The 19,280-nt window shown below is 41.2% G+C and overlaps 2 protein-coding genes across 7 annotated transcripts in view; both read right to left on the bottom strand.

Moving 5' to 3' along the window:
* DYNC1H1 (dynein cytoplasmic 1 heavy chain 1) overlaps window positions 1-11,647 on the bottom strand; it is a 51,494-nt gene extending 39,847 nt beyond the window's left edge. For all 3 annotated transcript variants that reach the window (XR_014228703.1, XM_082316932.1, XM_082316931.1), the window contains exons 1-16: window positions 11,314-11,647; window positions 8,628-8,715; window positions 7,840-8,013; window positions 7,365-7,620; window positions 6,286-6,472; window positions 5,835-6,106; window positions 5,471-5,698; window positions 3,219-4,295; window positions 2,748-2,927; window positions 1,986-2,135; window positions 1,589-1,735; window positions 1,304-1,444; window positions 988-1,164; window positions 769-879; window positions 567-686; window positions 106-345 (exon numbers count right to left, since the gene is read on the bottom strand). Coding sequence is in view for 2 of the 3 variants with exons in the window: in XM_082316932.1 (XP_082173058.1) it covers window positions 106-345; window positions 567-686; window positions 769-879; window positions 988-1,164; window positions 1,304-1,444; window positions 1,589-1,735; window positions 1,986-2,135; window positions 2,748-2,927; window positions 3,219-4,295; window positions 5,471-5,698; window positions 5,835-6,106; window positions 6,286-6,472; window positions 7,365-7,620; window positions 7,840-8,013; window positions 8,628-8,715; window positions 11,314-11,584 (3,819 nt within the window). In the remaining variant the exon portion in view is untranslated. The remainder of the gene's footprint in view (window positions 1-105; window positions 346-566; window positions 687-768; window positions 880-987; window positions 1,165-1,303; window positions 1,445-1,588; window positions 1,736-1,985; window positions 2,136-2,747; window positions 2,928-3,218; window positions 4,296-5,470; window positions 5,699-5,834; window positions 6,107-6,285; window positions 6,473-7,364; window positions 7,621-7,839; window positions 8,014-8,627; window positions 8,716-11,313) is intronic.
* Window positions 11,648-17,334: 5,687 nt separating this feature from the next.
* PPP2R5C (protein phosphatase 2 regulatory subunit B'gamma) overlaps window positions 17,335-19,280 on the bottom strand; it is an 84,253-nt gene continuing 82,307 nt past the window's right edge. For all 4 annotated transcript variants that reach the window (XM_082318637.1, XM_082318636.1, XM_082318638.1 and 1 more), the window contains one exon: window positions 17,335-19,143. In XM_082318637.1, coding sequence (XP_082174763.1) covers window positions 19,012-19,143 — 132 coding nt within the window. In that variant the 3' untranslated portion in view covers window positions 17,335-19,011. The remainder of the gene's footprint in view (window positions 19,144-19,280) is intronic.

Genomic DNA, 19,280 nt, shown 5'->3' on the forward strand with positions numbered 1-19,280 from the left:
ATCATCTAAAATGAAAAACTGCAAAAAGGCATAAACTGCCTCCTTCTTATTGAATGCAGAGAATCTACCTCATTTGCTGAATGAGTATTACTCATCACTACTTACTGTTACAGGCTTTGTTTTCTCCCAGTCTGTTAGCAAGTCAGTTGTTCGGCTCTCCACTGCACGATCTTCTTGAACTATCTTCATCTGCAAATTTGCTACTTGTTGTTGAATGGCAGAATCCTTTCTACGCATGATGTCATTAAAGGCACCCCATTCTCCTTCAATGTTGTCAATGTACAGCCAAGAGGATGGAAACTGGAACCTCTGTTTCTCAAGCAAGCGCTGACCATTGCGATACAGCTACAAGAGACGGTGGTTATAAATTAAAAAGACAACACTAACTTAAGTTGCAAGGCTAAATACTCAACATACTTTAACAAGCACTCACTATAGAGCTCACAGGATTCCTCAGGGTATGAAGTTCAAGTTTGTTCTTAAGTGAACTTGAATATCATGAAGCTGCATCTTAAGAGTTAAGCCTGACATTTCCAGAAGTAAGAACCATTAGCAAGACAACATACCTCAACTTGCTTTTCAAACTGCTTGATTTTACGTTTCAAGGACTGCACGTACGTGATGAACGTCACTGCATCTGATGTGCTGGCAGTGTCCACTGAATGCTGCTCCAGTTCTTGACGGGACTGTTTGGAGCACAAATCAGTGTTTTAGAAGCCTAGAACAGTTGATCTGAAAGTGAAAAACTGGAACTTAGATTTGTCTTACCTTAGAAATTTGTGAATGAAACTCTGTCATGTTCTGACCAAGCATCTGGCCAAATTTGCTGAGCACTTCCTTGTGCCAGGAGTCATACTTCAAGTTCACTTTTGATTGTACCTACAATTGAATAAAGTTACATAATATTAATTTTTCAGCCTTACTATTTTCTGTTATACACCCATTCTGAAATTTAATGCATTTACCACAAACAATAATTACAATTACCTTGCCATAGTCTATGACAACAGGTCCAAATTCCTTTCTGGTTTCTGCATTATCAAATGTTCCTCTTGCCTTTCTTATCTGAACTAAAAGGGCTTGCCACTTATTCAGGTCTTCTCCAAGACGGTTGTATATGTTTTCAGCCTGCATATCCCACAGACACTGGTACTGCAGCCAAACCTAATTGAGGTATTTCACAAAAAATGTTCAGAACTTCTCCAGTATACTCCAAAAGACGTGTCCCCCTAACCCCCAGGAAAACTGAGAGAAAAGTCCATGATCATTTTAGCTGTAGCATTACGTGGTGTCAGCCTCCTACCTTGACATACTGCTCCACTTCAGTCACAATTCCCATGACAGCAGAATAAGACTCCTCCAGAGCCGCAGGGCCATCAGGCATCCTTGTCAATGCATTACGATAGAATTTCTCTTCCTCAGACAGCTCATAATGCACTCCGACCTAAGAATCACAATTATACGTGATATACGTGAATTTCTAGGGCACTCAAATTCAGTCCTAGAGCAACACAGTAAGATATCGAGCACTATTAATTGCAAAGTGAATAAAATTGCTCAGACTTAGATACAGCTTCATTACACTTACCTGATACCTCTGACTTTGAATTCTTGGTAGCGACAGGATTACCATCTTCCAAGAAAACATTTCTTGATAAAGTTTGTATCTACACTCTTCAATTGGTGGATTCAAGTATATCACCTGGTTGGTTATTCTTAGTTCATGTACAATGTTCTGCAGAAAGAGTAAACACACTCAGTTTTACTGGTAGATACTACTACACGTAGACAAGAATTTTGGACGTCAAGAAGCAGCACACACTTTTGAAAAAATCAACTTGCACTTAAATGGGAAGAGGCAAGTATTCCTCCAAAACCAGATGCAGAAGAAATATTTATCTCCCATATAAGCCTCAGTTATAATTCATGTATTACGTAATTAACAGTAAGGAAAAAAAAAAAAAAAAAACCACAACAAAACTTACTTTGATCTTGGGTTCGCCACCAGGCTTATGGCTCACTTGCGGAGCGTCTGTATCCATGTCAACTTCTGCTTTGTCATCTGCTTGTCCAAGAAGAACTTGGGTCCAGGCCCTCAGTCCAGCTTGCAAACGAACACCCAGGATTCTTTCAATCTAAAGAAAAAAAGCCACACTGGAGGAAAAAGCTGCATATTCACTGCATAAAGATCCCCACTATTAATATATTCTGACACCAGGCACACTATGGCACCTCAAAGAACCAAGTGCTCCTTTATTAAGTCATTAAAAAGGTTTAAGAGTTTTAGTAAATTTTCACTGAATATCAATTCAAAGCTTCTCCTGTCCTCATGGGTTTTAACAGAATTAAACAATTTTAACTGCTCTGAAGTGGGCCTAGTGTCCAATAACCTGAAACTAACTCAACAGGCAGAGCCAAACAATATGAAGTCTTTGCTACTGGAATAGCAAATTTTCACCACCCTTTATCTACCTCATTCCCCAGCACCTTCTAGGCAGTCAAGCTGTATCAAACTTTTTTCTTCAAAGGACAAAACTCCCCTTGAATTAATTGATCCCAAAAGTCAACAGCTAAAAACAAACAGGTCTTTCATCTTCTGCATACTGAAAACGCACTGAAATTTTCAGAGAATACGGAGACAGAATTTTCCCTGGGTGACTATGAAAAGTATCATAAAAAAAAAATTTGCACCTGATTAAAACGGTTGTTTCCTCTAAATATATACTATTCCTTGATCTCAAACCTACCTCCATATCCAACTTATTGACCCAGATTGGCAAATTCGAATATGAATGAAGATTTAAGTCATCCACAGCTTTCTGAACCCTGTTCAAGATTTCGGAGAAAGTCTTGTGATCATACATGCATGTTTCCAACGATCTCACTTCCAGGTCTATTTTCTCTTCAATAATGAGCAGATCATCCACCTAAAATGGTTTAGGAAAAATTGGATATTTAGTTTGTTGATAGGTTAGATAGAGGCAACAATAATTATGCACTAATGGTTAGCCATTTCTCTTTGTTTGGATGCAGCAAGTCTATCAATTTTAGTAGTACTAGAAGATCCATTCAGCTGGCCAATTTGCGCCAACTCAATCAGCTACTTGACCGAAGAGCTACTGAACAAGTCATCAGCTATCCAATTCCTCTTTTGGTTAACCACACATTACTGAAGTACAAATGTAAAAATTTTGCAGAATTTGAAAGATAAAACAAACCTTTTCCTGGAAACTGAAGACAGTCTCGGCTAAGCGCTGTACATACGGATCAAGTTTGTATGATTCCCACACGAGCGCAATTCCTTCTGCAATCAAAGCCTGCACCTCTTTCTTCAAGCCAGCAACCAGAAGTGAGATAGTATTACGCTCTTCTACTTTCTCACATGTTCGTTCATATGTACGGACACTTTCAATGAGAGAAATAGCAAATGGATAGAGCTGGTTTGCTTGGTGAGCTTTGTTGACAATTGCTAGTGGAACACGGAAACCAAGCCACTTCAGGTTTCGGACTTCTTTTGAAAGCGTAATTATTTCTGGAAGGAAGTTGACTTTCAGTTTCAGAACATTTCCCGTTCGACCTCTAACACGGGTGCTTTCAATGGTGAAAATACGACCAGACACACCAAGATTGCGTTGCTGAACTTTTCTTGCCCAGTCATCAAAGATCTCTTGAGTGTTGAGCTTCATGCGAAAGCTATCTCCATCCTGCTTTAGCTTCTGACCTTCTACATGGTTCTCCCAACCTTTGCCAAGGACATCCTCAACACGCTTCATGTAGGCAGTGAGCTGTCTGTCAATCTGTTTTGCCCAAATTATAGACCCAGACACAGGAGGCAAGTCACGAACATGACTCATTTTACAAGCTTGACTCTGTGGGTATTGTACTTTAAATTTGTCATGAAGAGACTCAATATCATCTTTTACGCGCTGGATCAATTGCGTTTGATATTCACGAATGGCACCACGAATGTGCGGTCTGACAAACAGAGCATTAAACCGAGAGAAGATTCTGAACATTTCATTGGCATTCTTTGCTGTACCAAGCTGGTCTCTCAAACGGGCAGTTATTCTTGTTTCAACTCTATCAATTCTTTCATCGTATCGTTTCATTGCTGCCTCCCAGGCTTCTGTACCTTCTTTGGAAACATCTAACCCATCTACTTCCTTAACATTCTCGTAAGCAAGATTGACTTCTTCAATTGCATTAGCATCTGCAGCATCAAAAAGGACTTCTGCTACCTTCATATCCTGTGGTTCAGGTACCTCTCCTTGATTTTGCTGGGCAACAGCAGTTACCTGCATGAGAATCACAGTTTAGTGAGTTGGGTGCTTCAAAATTTACCTACAAATAGCTAAACACAGTCTGTTCTAACAAGCATTGCAAAAAACCTACAAATTAGTACCAAATCCTTAACAAACTTTCAGTCTGTAACTAGTAAGGGTTCAAAACTAGACTTTTTTTGGAAGTGGACAACGAAACTGAATGTTACATTAGTTTTGTGTTGGTAACTTTTTAAAGCAACAGTGAACACTCTTGAAGTTGAACAGTCTTGAAGAAGCCCCACAGAGTTTCTGCCTGGTAACGACCAAGAATACTGGTCGATCTGCTTGATCTGCTGGAGGGCAGGAAGGCCCTACAGAGGGACCTGGACAGGCTGGATCGTTGGGCCGGGGCCACCTGTATGAGGTTCAACAAGGCTCAGTGCCGGGTCCTGCACTTGGGTCACAACAACCCCATGCAACGCTACGGGCTGGGGGAGGAGTGGCTGGAGAGCTGCCTGGCAGAAAAGGACCTGGGGGTGTTGGTTGACAGCCGCCTGAACATGAGCCAGCAGTGTGCTCAGGTGGCCAAGAGGGCCAATGGCATCCTGGCTTGTACCAGGAATAGTGTGGCCAGCAGGACCAGGGAGGTGATAGTGCCCCTGTACTCGGCACTGGTGAGGCCGCACCTCGAGTGCTGTGTTCAGTTTTGGGCCCCTCACTACAAGAAGGACATCGAGGTGCTGGAGTGTGTCCAGAGAAGGGCAGCGAAGCTGGTGAAGGGTCTAGAGCACAAGTCTTACGAGGAGCGGCTGAGGGAGCTGGGGTTGTTTAGCCTGGAGAAGAGGCGGCTGAGAGGAGACCTTATTGCTCTCTACAACTACCTGAAAGGAGGTTGTAGCGAGGTGGGGGTCGGTCTCTTCTCCCAAGTAACAAGCGATAGGATGAGAGGAAACGGCCTCAAGCTGCGCCAGGGGAAGTTTAGGTTGGATATTAGGAAAAACTTCTTCACCGAAAAGGCAGTCAGGCATTGGAACAGGCTGCCCAGGGAAGTGGTTGAGTCTCCATCCCTGGAGGTATTTAAAAGACGGGTGGACGTGGTGCTTGAGGACATGGTTTAGTGGTGGACTTGGCAGTGCTGGGTTAATGGTTGGACTCGATGATTTTAAGGGTCTTTTCCAACCTTAACGATTCTATGATTTTATGATTACCTGAGGTCGCAAGACTCTCACAATAACTGCCCTCAGCTGCTCATGCTGACGCCTGAATTTCCTCATTTGATCAAGACGACCTTGGAGCTTCCTATGAGCAGGATTGATACGCCACACCATCTTCAGGTTCTCTTCCCTTTTTCTTTTCACAATATCTCTCAACAGAACTTGTAGCTTCTCATATTCATCATCCCAGGTTTGGAATACTTCAAAGCATGCAACCATTACCTGAAGAGAGTTTTAGAATAGAAACTTTAGCTCCCAAATGAAATGCTTCCTGAAAGTCACTATTCAATGCAAAAATACAGCCGCCAGTGCCACTATGCAAAAATACACCCACCAGTATCAAAAACCATGAACATACCTTTTCAAATTCTTCATAAGCAACATGCATCAGTTTTCTGGTTCCCAACACTTTAAGTAGCTGAGAGCTCAGATCTCTTGAAATAGCCTCCACTAAACGCAATGCCCTTTGGATTGGGTATTTTGTGTTTCTGATTTTTCTCAAATGGGTAAATATTGCAACAAGGGCCTGCCTTATTTTGTCCAGCTCAGTAGCAGACAGCAAGTCATTCAGTGGGAAGTCTTTCATCAGTGGATTATAGTCATTCACGGTTTCCAGAGCCTGTTTTAGACCTAAACGTAGTAGAAAAGATTCTGAATGTAACTTTTCATTTCATTAGTCAAATTTGTAGCTTTAACTAGACCAAGGTTACTCTAAACAGCACTGTTCATTGTACCACAATGTTCAAGTATCATAACAGCTTAAGTTCTGTAAGACATCTGTGAAAAATTTTACTGAACAGACACTTTACCTGTGTCTGTATCAAAGCTGACAGTTGCATGGAAACGTTTGCCATGTTTTAGAATATCCAGAGTCAGAAGAACTTCTGGACTTTCACGTTTTTCCTGAATGCGATACAGAGCCCGTTCCAAATTTAACCAGAAGCTTATCTCCTGTAACGCAGTGCCTGATGCAGGATCTCGATCTAATTTCGTCACCTTAAAAGTAATACAGAGAAAGAGAAGGAAGGGAGAAAAGCATTTAATTTATATGTTTTAACTGTAAAAACTTGCTCTATTACTAAATATAACTGAAACATATAACATCTACTAGGTTTTAATAATCCAACCTCAGAAAGTTTTGGCATTCATTCTGTGAGAAGTGTAGGAACTGCAGCACAACAAGAGTCAAAGGTTAATTCCAGTAGTCCTAAAGGTCGGTTTTAGGATCTTCATGCATGGCCTAAAAAGGTCACTTGTCCACCTTCCTCATCAGTGTCTGTATTCTGGTTAATGACAGATGAGCCAGGCAAGAAAACAAACGTTTTATGCTCTGGAGTAAGAAAAGGCACCACTGTTCCATGAGCAATAGGTGTTTACTGGGCCCATGGAGGAAAAAAAAAAGAGAGTAGTATCTGAGATGCTATTTCTGGGTGACAGCAGAAGAACAGCAGAGTTCTTTTGAAAAGTAACAGGCAGGAGTACAAGAGATTACAAGACAGGACTGGAATAACTTTTGAAGTGGTTGTGGATGCACCTGGGGAAATAACAAAACAAACCAACAAGACCCACTTCTCTCAATCTGCTGTAAAGATCTGAAGAATAGTTACAAAATCCACAAGGTTAGTGCCAGTTACTTGAGTCCACTACAATAGAGATAAAATAGTCATGCTCTCAGCTACTTGCAGAACAATGTAGACTAGACTCTAAATTTAGACTAGGCTTAGTCTAATTTAGACTAGTGTTTCTGGTGACTCAGAAAACTGGTCTCGGATCTTCAGAGTATCCTGCATGGAGCAGTATTTTACCAGTTAAACTGTGAAGAAGATACACAGTACTACATAGAAGTTCTTATTACATAATCTAGGACTTTTTTTTTTTTTTTTTTTACCTTTTGTATCTCTCTAATCCAGCGGTTGACTCCAGATTGGAGCTGATTGAGGAATAATGGATCCTCAGCCTTCTCACCAAAATCTGTAACCTTTGGTTTTTCTCCACGTTCGTAACACTGCTTGGCAACATTAGTAATGGTTGCATGAATTGGCAGACTAATCTCTGGAATTTCAATATTCTGCTGCAGATGCAAGAGGCCCATTTCAAGTTCTGCAATCTTTTTCTCAACTGAAGGAGCCATCTTATCTCCATCCCTGAAAAGCACACGTTTCCACATAAGAAGGCAAAACAAAAACCATACACAACACCTTTAAGCCATCTGAACTACTTCCCCAGAGTCATCAACAGCATCATAGGCAACTCTGTGCATAAACAATTCCACATGACTTGCCTTGAACAGTCATTGTTATTTTTTTCATTAAACACCTACTTTAATTCATTAGCAGAGAAGTGCAGTATTTATACTGAATTACCTGTCTGCTTTGCCAGATTCTCTGATATAGGACTTGAAAAAGGGAGCAACAGCATTGCTAATGAAAGAGTGTAACGTTTCATATGGAGAATCTTCACTGAGAGTGAGCACTCTCAGTTGGGAAGACACTGGTTTGTCGGCATCAATCACTGGTGTACGCTTAATGAATGCCAGGCTGCAGAACAGAGCAGAGAGTTACCAACTAAACATTTGAAACTTAAGTGACAGTTAGAATAGCTTTAATCAGACTGCAAGTTTAGGTCACAGGAGTCAAATGCTAACCTGCATCATCATACTTCATAATCTTTTTTCTAAAAGACTTGAACACAAGTCTTCCAATAAATACATCATTATACTTCAGTAATCAGTCAAACTTAGCTATCAATAAGGACTTTGCAGTATGGGCACAGTAAAGAGGCACAAATGTTATGAAGCTTCAAAGTCAAATATGCGTTAAGGTAAGTGACAAATATGTAAGAGTCAAACATAACCGAAGATTATTGAACCCAAGTTGTGTGTGTATGTTAAGCTTGCATGTATGCCAAATTAATGACTTTGTTTCTTTAACCTCAGAGCTAGAAGTCCTAAGAGACCATTCTTTTCAGCCTCATGACACACCCTTGTTTTATCAGAGCCCCCAGCTTGAAAAGCTATTGCCCCACCTGAATAAAAACACTACATGAAGCACTAGGTAAACTGAAGGTAAATTCGTAGGTAAAGTAGGTAAATCTGTTTGTATAGGTTTTGCATTCATAGGGTAGAAATGCCAAGATTATTTTACTAACCCACCTGTTTGATTTTATTCCATAATGAATGTCAGTGCTGATACTGTAGGAAATGAACTCTTTTTCCTCTTCTCCTTCATCTCCCACATCCTCTGCAAAAAATATGCTATGTAAGAAATATTTTCTTTCTAAGGCATCTGCCACTCTCTATCAACCATCCTCTGCTATTACCAGACTATTTTCTAACCTTTCATTTCTACACCAACTTATTATGCAAAATAGCTTATATTAAATTTAGCTTTGCAATATTCCTCAAATTCAGAGTGGGTTCATTGTTTTATAACACAACTCTATTAACTGTTTTATATTGCTATAAAAAATGACAAAACATTACAACAAGCAAATTATAACCCACATTCTGCTTGTAAAGCAGAGAGAAATGTGCTGCAATACAGAATGTGCGTTTATTTGTAGAGATACGCTACCAGGATAACTACATTTAAGTGAGAAACATTAAACATTAAAGCTGCTTTTTTATTTTATAGGTTGCTTTAAAGAAAAAGTCTGAAAATATAAAAGTGATTTGGAAATGAAGCCTCTGAACAAAAAAAAACTCCCAACAAAACAAACACCCAAGCCATGGGAAGTACTCAGGCATTACCACAGCCAATGTATCACAGATGATGTAATTGCTGGGGATGCGGGCAGTTGTGCTGCAATGCAGTGATTTTGGTGCAGAAGGTTACTCCCTGTTGGGGGACACACTCTGACTGGACACATTACCGTGGACTGCTCTGATTTCATTTGGCCCTTCATAGGAGATACAGCCTCAGGGTGTCACATTTGTGATCCTGAGCACAGAACAACATTGCACTAGACACCACGGGAACCCGTATGAAAGCTGTTGGCAGGCTGTGTAGCTAGCAATATCACATAGCAGTTTTCATTACTCAGAAATAAGGCTCCTACTTTATTGTATTTGTAACCAATAATTTACTTCATACTATCCAGTCCATGCACAAGTTTCAATAATACTATTGTTTTTAACAGTGTCAGAGAAAGCAAGATCTCCATGTGCTGCTGGAGGTTCCGAATCTGTTAAGTTTGAAGACTGGCTGTCAATCAGAAAATCCACTCCCCTGAAATAACTGCTATTAAACCAGAAGACATTGATGGAAATGCTTTCTGCCCATAGTAAATTAGTATTTAGCTTCTAAAACACATAATAAGTGTTCCAATTTGTTTTTAACCATACATATATAACAATATCTATGTGACAAGCCCAGAGCTAACTGGTCACCACTATCTTTCATTACTTCCAACCCACACTAAGGAAAACCAACATCATAACCCAGACATTAAGAGAAATCTAGAATCATCTGCATAGCCTAATAACATCCAATAGATTTTCTTTAAATCTTGTTAAACACTCTATCATGAATTCATAAAACACTGCTGTTCCACCCCCCCCCCCTAGAAAATTCTACCGTTATCCCTGCTGAAAAAGAAGTCTCAAACTTTGGAAGGGGAAGGAGGAGGATAATCAGCGGAAATAGGCATAAGATAAACAAAGACAGGATATTTTAAGCAACATCTTAAGTTCACAGTGAATAGACAGTGAGTGGAAGACCTTCTTCATATTTCCCTCAGTGTGCAGCAACCGCAGGCCATATATCCCGTATCTTACACTGTGGCTGCTGACATGTTAAGTGATGCAGTACGAAGTATAACTATATCAAGATTTGATACACATCAATAGGGACTGAACCAACACCACGCTAGAAGCAGAGATCCAGAAGTTCAATATTAAAATTTTGCAAGCTTGGACTGGCAGGCATGTAGCCATATACAGACTGTAGGTCTGGTTTAACAGTAGAAGTCTGTGTTATTAATGAAGCCTAGTTCTATTTTATGATTGTTCATTAAGCTGGATTCTGTGACAATAAGAGCCTATTTAGCAACTGATTTGTTGACAAGAAAAAGTCATTTTCGAAAGAAACGGAGTCAGTAAAAGCAGCATGTAAATAACAAAGATGCTTCTCACGTCAGAGTGTCAGCTTAGCTGTAGCATTTAATGCAGCATTTGCTAACTAAAGATACTGCAAGGTCTACATCTTGATTTATCAACTTCGGAGTCTCGCTAATTAATCACAGAATAGCAATTTTTACAGCCTGATTCAGGTTCGTTTGTTTTTTTTTTCCTTTGAGGTTTTTTTGTTCTGTTTTAGACCGGTGACGCGCCTTGCCAAGCAGCAGGTCACTTCCCCAGCAGAAAGCAGGCCGCAGTGGAAGCGCCCGCAGCACTGACGAAGCGCTTTCGGAGCCCTGCCGAGCAGGACAGGCTACAGCCGCAGCGCACAACGCGCCCGCACCCGGCCCCCGGCCCCGCCGCGCAGCGCCAGCTCAGGCCCCGGACGCGGCGGACAAAGAATAACGGGGGAGGCCGGGCCGGGCGGCGGCAGCCGGCGCGGGATCCGCCCGCTGGTGCGGGCCCCTGCGGCCGCGGCCACCGCCCTCCCCTCACGCCGACCGCGGCTCCCCACCCCCGGCGCCGGGCCGCACCCGCAGTGCGGCAGGCCGGCGCCTCCCCGGCCGCGGCCGTACGTGAGGCGGAGAGGCCCCGGGGCGGGCGGCGGAGCGCGGCGGCGGCGCGCCCCTCCCACCCCGCGGCAGGGCGGCGGCCGGAGGCAGGCAGCGGCGGGCGCCGCCGCCATTTTGACAGCGCGGCGGCCGCCCGGCTCTCGCCTCACCTTTGAGGGTGGAGCGCTCCACCAGCACGGTGTGGACCTGCGGGTCGGAGAGGAACTTGCGCATATGCTCCACGGCGCCCTTCTCCTCCAGCGCCGCCTCCAGCACCGCCGGGGCTTCGCCGCCGTCCTCCAGCAGCAGCGGCACCAGCTTGCGCAGGTGCTTCTGCAGCACCGACACGTCGGCCACGTTCTGCACCGCCGAGCCCGACACCTCCATGCCGCCTTCCTCGCCGCCGGGGCCGCCGCCCCCACCGCCGCCGGAGTCGGACATGCCGAGGCGAGGGACACCGGCCGGCGCGCCGCGCTCCGCCCGCTCAGCCGCCGCCCCGGGACTGGCCCGCCCGCCGCGCTGCGAGCGACGCCTCGCCGCCGCGGGGGAGGCTGGGAAAGGCAGCCCGCCACGCCCCCCGCCGCCGGCCGGCCGCCGCTCCGCCCGCCTCCCCGCGGCAGGGAGGCCGGCCTCCCCCCGGCCGGGCGGCCGCTTCCCCGCCCTCCGCCCCCCCCTATTTAACGGCGGCTTCTTCTGGAAGGCGAGCGCGGCAGCCCAGCGGCGAGGGAGAGGGAAAAGCCCCGCCCCGCCGCCCCCTGCCCTCGGCTCCCCGGCAGCAGGGCCCGGGTGAGGGGCGTTCTGCTACTGCCGCCCCGCTACCTGGGCGATAAAGCAGCTTTATATTCAGCTGTATATCCAAAGAAGAAAAAGGCTTACTACATGTGAAAAATAAACGCAGAAGCCATGAGAACAGGCGGTACAAAGGACATTTTTCCACGAAGAAAGCAGGCCAGCTTGGCAGCATGCGGGGCAGATTAGCCACAGCTTCTCTTCAGTGAAGAGCAACCCCCTGCCCGGGTGCTTTATAGGCCCAGCTCATCCTGCCAGCCCTGCTATTGACAGCTTAATGAATCCAGCACCCGAACCATTAATCCCAGTCTTTTGTGAGACTATTTCCCCAAATATAGGACATAAAGAACACAGGAGGGACTGAAAGCACAGCGGTGAGAAGGGGGCTTTTCCTTCAGAATCTCGTTTAATTTTTAAAAATTTAAAAATCCTTAAAGCTCTTTTACAGAGCTTGTTCTATCCCATGTATATGTTTGACTGATCTAGGGCATTAGATGAGTCAAGCTCACTGCTGCCGAGATGGACAGTCCCGTTCCTCCTGGCCCAAGCTAGCCCCCCTCCGTCGCCTGGTCCTGGCTGCTATCGGAATGAGCCTGGGAGAGGGGAGGCGGCAGTGAAGTTCCAAAGCAACTCCACTGACGCCCCAGAGGTACGCTGGGGCCATTGGGTGACCCACAGACTGAAAACTCCAGTTCTTGTTCACAGGGAGGGGGAGAAGCAGATGGAAAACAAGCAAACACACCACACAAACTACCTCCGAACCCCACACCCATTTCCTCAGGTGGATACACAAGCAAATGCACAGAGACCCTCAGGCCCAGGACCTGTTCAGACGTACTGCACAAGAAATAAGCTGACCTGTAAGCCACTACACAAGTGTAACTCAGCATTCAAGCCTGTATGTCCAGCTGGGATACTAGGAATCCAGAAAGCCCAGCCACATACCCCAGCTCCTCTGTTTGTACCTGGAAAAAAGCATGCCTATGCTCAAGTAAGCTCCTAAGGGGTTTAGGAGCACAGTTTAACTTTGAAAAAACACCCATTTCTTAAGTAATAGAAATCGCAAACCTTCTTCTCTGGAAGGAAAATGATCTGTTCAGCAACCAAGTTTCAACCATGAGCACCAGGACTGACAGAGGTGATTCACTGAAAACTAATCAAAACCATGTAATTCCACCCTCTAAAAAAATAAATTATTATTAGAAAGGCAAACTTTATTTTTGATGAAGAAAAATAGTGGTACTCATCTGAATATTCTATTTACAGAATATAGTTACTGAGATTGCATTTAATACAGCACTCGCCTATTTCCATTTTCCAAAGTCTAGTTTGCTCACACTCTATCATTCTTTTACAGACAGGTGATGTTTTAGGATTACATTTAATATGAAAAAAAGAGCTATCTTTGCTAGGCTGTCTGAATTCCACCAAGGCTACCCCATATCTGTTCCTGCCTGACTGCTTTCCAGTCAGGGGAGAATTATCTACTTCTTACATCCATATAGTGCCAGTACAGGCCAAACATCCACAAAACACACATTAAATTAACATCCTGACCTTCAGGATGCTCATTAAAAGGGTGTTGATAATAATCTTAAGCAACCTAGATAAGTCTCGAATGTAACTTGGCATCTCTTAGGAGGTTAGCTCAAGCTACGTTTCAAAGTGCTAGCATGCACGTTCTTCTAAAACAGCTGTCATCTGCTGCACCAAAATCTCACAAAATTTTTGTAGCTTACAAAGCAAGATACAATATTTCATTGCTGTAAAATTGCTGCCAGGAAAAAATGAGAGTAAAGTAAGGAATTAAAGAGAAGAAAGCAGGACAGAGATAGGAAATAAGAACTCAAGTAATTATTTGTATACATTGCTGCTGAAGTGCAGAGAAAGCAGGGTCAAAAACCCCTAAGTCTCATCTTACTGTAGGTTTTAAAAACAGAAATACTCCATGTGCAACAAGACTTATGGTATAAAGAACAAGTCTAGGATTCTGATATTTAAATGTGAGGCTACTTGCAACTAAAAGCCAGGGTAGGTAAGACACTTTGTCTTCCTTTAATCACTTCAGCCTTATCTACTGTGCCAAAGGGGGCAGGAGGAAAATGTTGTAAATTAAGTTAAAGGCAATCGAAGCAAACACAAGATAAACTAGCTTTTTGCACAAGTTCTTATATTCAGTTAAAGCCTATGAAAAGGCTTTTAGCTTGCTCATTCAGGGTGAAAAACTGTTTACCTTGATGTACCTCTAGTTAATTCTGAATGTCCTTTTCTTGGATACAGAAGGACCCGGCCCTTCTCACAGGTATGCAAGAAGCCATTGAAATCAGCCATCCAAAACGCAAGATTGTCAATATGACGTTTCCCCTATAATTTAACCAAAAATAAGTATTTCAAGACAGACAAGAGCTGCTCCTGGCAAATGCCAGACAACATATGGAGAAAGAAAACCTTTTGCATAAGTTATAAAAGAAACAACTTTAGCAAGAAAAAAAGGAAAAAAGATCTCTTTCCTATATTTAATAATAATTTGGTAGTATTTGAGACCAAAACAAAGCAAAAAACCCAAACAAGCCACAATCGGAGCACATCACTTGTTTTCCCATCTCTAACCCTCTTGCATCTCTAATTCTACAGCCAAAGTACTACAAAAATTACTATGGCAAGGCCTTCATGACAGCACGAACCTGCTTAGTGGGGTCTTCCAGATCACAAAAATGCCCAAAATAGTTTGAGGCAGATTACGTGAATACCCTTCTCCCCCTTGTAGCAGAACAGTGGAAGCCCCCTCCCCTCAGCACCATGGGGCTGATGCTTATGAAACGTCGTCTTGGGTGTGCAGTCCTCCGCTTGTGTGGGAGTGAACGCAGTCCCAACAGGACTGGGTGCAGAGAAAGCCAGCTGCAGTCGTGCTGCTCTTACATTATTCCCTCCTCACATAACTATCATCTTTAGCTCCACAGTACATTCTCCCTTGGGAAATTTTTCATACAAATTTTTAACTAAATCAAAGTTTTATTTCATAAGGTAAAGACAGCTCAAGCCAAGTCTCATCATATAAAAAACTATAATCCAGGGAGACAGCGATTAGGGTAATTAGAATGGCATTTCTTAATTAGCTATATGCAGTCTGAGTCTCCACAATCATTATGCACAGTTAAGGACAAGATTTAAGGAGCAGAAATGCTCCACTTTTAGGTAGATGGTCCATAATGGGATCCAGAACAATACTTAGGGTAAACTGGAATCGTAGCTATCTCCTCTAAGTACCATTTCTAAGGTACTAAAATAGCTTCCATAAATCAAACCAACCAACCTCCAAACACAAGCATACTTGTGCTACACTAGCACCTTCCTTTCCATTTCTAAAAAGCCAAACCAGGCAAGCAATGCCAAAAAAGGTTGTTGGTCAAAGCGCCTGAGCTTAATGCCCTTAGAGAGAAAGGATTAAAGTTCACTTCCTGAACATGCTTGCAACTCAATAAGGTATTTATATCGAAAAAAATGCCATTACTGCCAAGGTTTTAAAACATTCTGTTTTGAAAGATATTTGACCCTAATTTTGTAAACTGAATGACTGAATCCTCAGCTATTTCAGTATCCAGTTTTTGATTCATGATTAAGCTTGGGAGCGCAGGCGATGAGATTACTTCTGAGCTTATACAGAAAGCTATTTCTTTCAGTATGCAAAGGCTTCATTTATAACTCAAATCTGTTACATTCATGACTCAAGTCAGTACTCAGATATTGATCCCAGGCTTCCGTGCACCACCCCCACCCGCCCAAACCCACCACTTAGTGAAAGTCAGCTTTATGTGAGTAATTTCCTTAGTTCCTTTGAAGATTTTTATGGATTCCAGAGGGAGACAATTCCTACTGCAAACTTAAGTTTTTTCCTACATCCTTGCCACCTGGCCACGTTACCACCTACCACACTAGAATCCCTAATTTTATGGCTACTTTGCTTGAAGCCTGTCAATACAAAAGTGCTACAGGGGAAACTGCTATGGTTTGAAAGGTGTGTCTTTCATATTTGTAGACTGGAGATTGATCAAATTCCTTTCAGTACTGACAGTTGTTCTAAAAGTTACGTCTGCTTTTTCTACTGAACATCCATTATTCCCCATTATTTACTAATGGCCTTTCCATAAATTTTTTTTTTGCTTTTGTGAAATTTATGAAATTATTTTAATTTGCACAGCTGATTCTGCAAACAATGATAATCTGAATACACCCCCAAACACCCTGTGCTAAATTTAGTTTCATGATGAGCAAGTAAAATTCACATGTTCTTTATTATCCATATAATACACCATTTTTTTAAAGTTTTAAAATTAGATAAAAGCATATTAAATGGCAGGTGTATGAAGTTCTTCAGAAACAATGCCAGAACAAAAAATTGAATTACAAAATGTTAAAAAATATGTAGGTACATTTGAACTTAACATTCCACTAACGCATAATGTTACAGATATTGTCTAATGAAAAATAATTGTGCCACTTACCTATTTTTGCTGTTTCTAGGAACTTTTTATTCTGTACATAGGACAATTCTGTACAAAATATGAAGTCTACATTTTTATTACTTATTACCATAAAACAAGGTACAATGTATGTACAATATTAAAATGAAGCCATACTAAAGCCACACTAAAAAGACACTTGTAATATTACTTTTGACATTCCTGATGTACAGGTGTAATTTTGGAAAACGGGGGAAGGTATCAGACACAGAACTTTATGAAGAACAACAGTCACCAAAATTCTACTTTAATTTTTCTTTTTATTTTGGATGTATTAGTTTTGGAATGGTTTAGTACAGGATTATAAGTAGCATATAAATATTGATAATAAACATGCTAAACCATTAGTGGTGATAGGTTTTGGAATATTGCCTAAGTGTTCAGTGGCCCAAAACTTCAATTATGAATTTATGGTGAACTTTAAGCCTTTAAAAATACCATAATATTTCCCTTTTTGGTGAGTGTTTATCTTCAATAAAGAACAAAAATAAAATCCAGACAGTGAAAGATGTTCTTATACGTTGAGCATCACACAATCAATCAAACATTGATATACAGGTTTGTTTTTTTTTTTTTTTTTTCCCCTTGGGTAACATAAGATTAATTCCTTTCAGCAACCTCTTGCACAAACATACTGAACACCCAAAATCAAAGGTAACTGATAATCTACCAGCTAAAGATGGAAGTTCAAACAATGGTATATCAAAATACAGAGACATTGCTTTACACAATTAAAAAAGCACCCTTTTTCCCTCAAAAGGAGAAGGCATCTTTAAACTGTTTTAATATAGTTTATCCTAATGGTAAAGCATATTCTTTTTCAAGTTTTACAGGAAATGTTTTCAGACACAGTGGACATTCCACTTAAAGGTTGGGTTGGTCTTTAAATTTAGTTATTGTAAGCCAATATTTACCACCCACAATTTTCTTCCAGTAGACAACATAACAAATATTGGAAATCGAATGTTAAATGCAACCAACAAACAGCAGGCACTACATCTGCACAAGGTTACTATGAATGTCTGCTTTGCGCATTTGTTTTTTTTAATGGATGCAGGAGACGTTATACTTCCTTAAAAAGTAAAACAAAACTATTTTTAAAGAAGCCACGTTTTTATCTCTTTATGCATCAAGACATTAAACATTAAGTTATATCATGTTACTGCCAGAGACAAAAGAAACTAATCACCCATTTAGAATAGCAGAACACATTTCAAACAGCTTGTAAGCAGGATAAGTAAGTCAAAATACTGGCCACCCTGAGAGAAATCAAATATTGAAGACAAAGCACTATATTTTTAAAGAGATTTTCCTCCCGTGCTTTTCCATCTACAACAAAAGCTCATTACATGCAAGTAATCTTGTGGAATATATAGCAGCATTTGAAGATCATCAGCAACTCAGATGCATTTTCAGTTCACTTGTGAGGTGTATTTGCAGCACATGTGCTCTTTACAACAACAACAAAAAAAATATTGTCACGGTAAAATTATGGTCACTATCTCCTCAGTTCTTAGACTCATCTAAAAAGAAGCAGAATGGAATTCAAGGGTCTGTTCTTTTTCTTATTTTAATAAGCTTGTGATGTTGTGTTTCCTGAAAGGTTACATTCACCTTTCAGATAAAAACTGATGCAACTGAAATCACGCATAATATCTGCCACAGAATATTGAACTCCTAGAGCCCAAGAAAAATGCTGAGTATTAAAAGCTCAGATAAGGGAGAAAACAGTGAAAGAGTATTTTATTGACTTGAAAAAAAAGTAAAATGAAATTTTATAGTCAGTCTATTCCCAGTCATAGTAAAAATTTTCATTTTAGGAAAAATTCTTCTACCAGTTCATATCTGGAATACTGGTGCCGTATTATACACTAAAGACTGGAAAATATGGCTTTAAATATACATAAAGTATTAGGACATGGTATATATAGATATATATCTTTATCCTAAGTAAAGGAGAAATAAATTTACAGAATTCTTAGAAAGGAATGATGATTGAGGATTGTCATGAAAGTTACCAGTTTGTAAGCCATGTTTTATAATACGAAAGAATAACTGTGTATTTTCAAAACTGCTGGTATATTACAAGACAGCAATAATGTGGAAACAACTGCAAAGTTGAGAAATCCTAGAAAAAGTTTAATACTTAAATTTGAAATAATTTCACTTTTGAAAACACACATTTATCATTAGTACCAACTATTGGTCACTCACTTATTTAGACAGAAAGAGTTTATAGAATGCTCTTCTCAAATATGAGTATAAAAACTGCATGTTATCAGCTAGCTGGTACTATGATAACACCTCCGGGAAATTGCGTCCACTTGATTATAGTCAACCCAATATTCTGCATATGGAATTGGGTAATTTACCATTGTTTGAACTACTAATCTTGAGCTGCATACTCTATTAAGTTATTGCCTACAGAACTGGGTTGAAGAAAGCTTTGACTTTGTGTGTAACTGATTGGTATGGCACAAAAAAGTAAGTTCTACTGTAGAACTGAGTCCAGAAAAAAAAAAAACCTGTTCCTCCAAAATAATATTTCACTGTAATAGTTTAATGCCCATCATGTGATATTAATTCATCAGCTCTGCAATGTGATTCCAAGGCTTTCATGGTATAGATATCCTGAGGCAGTTCTGACTTGCGTCGCACAAGAGGACGATCTTTTTTCTGATCTTTCTGTGCCTGAAATAAAAATAGAACAAAGTTGGCCAAAAATACTAATTACTAAACAAGCACTTAAAAATACTTCTTGCACATCAGTATGTTCACTTACGAGAAAAGAAATAAAAACATATGGGGAAAAAGTTTATACTTTCTCC

The sequence above is a fragment of the Platalea leucorodia genome (genome assembly GCF_965183815.1).
Source record: "Platalea leucorodia genome assembly, chromosome: 7".
NCBI classification, from domain to species: domain Eukaryota; kingdom Metazoa; phylum Chordata; class Aves; order Pelecaniformes; family Threskiornithidae; genus Platalea; species Platalea leucorodia.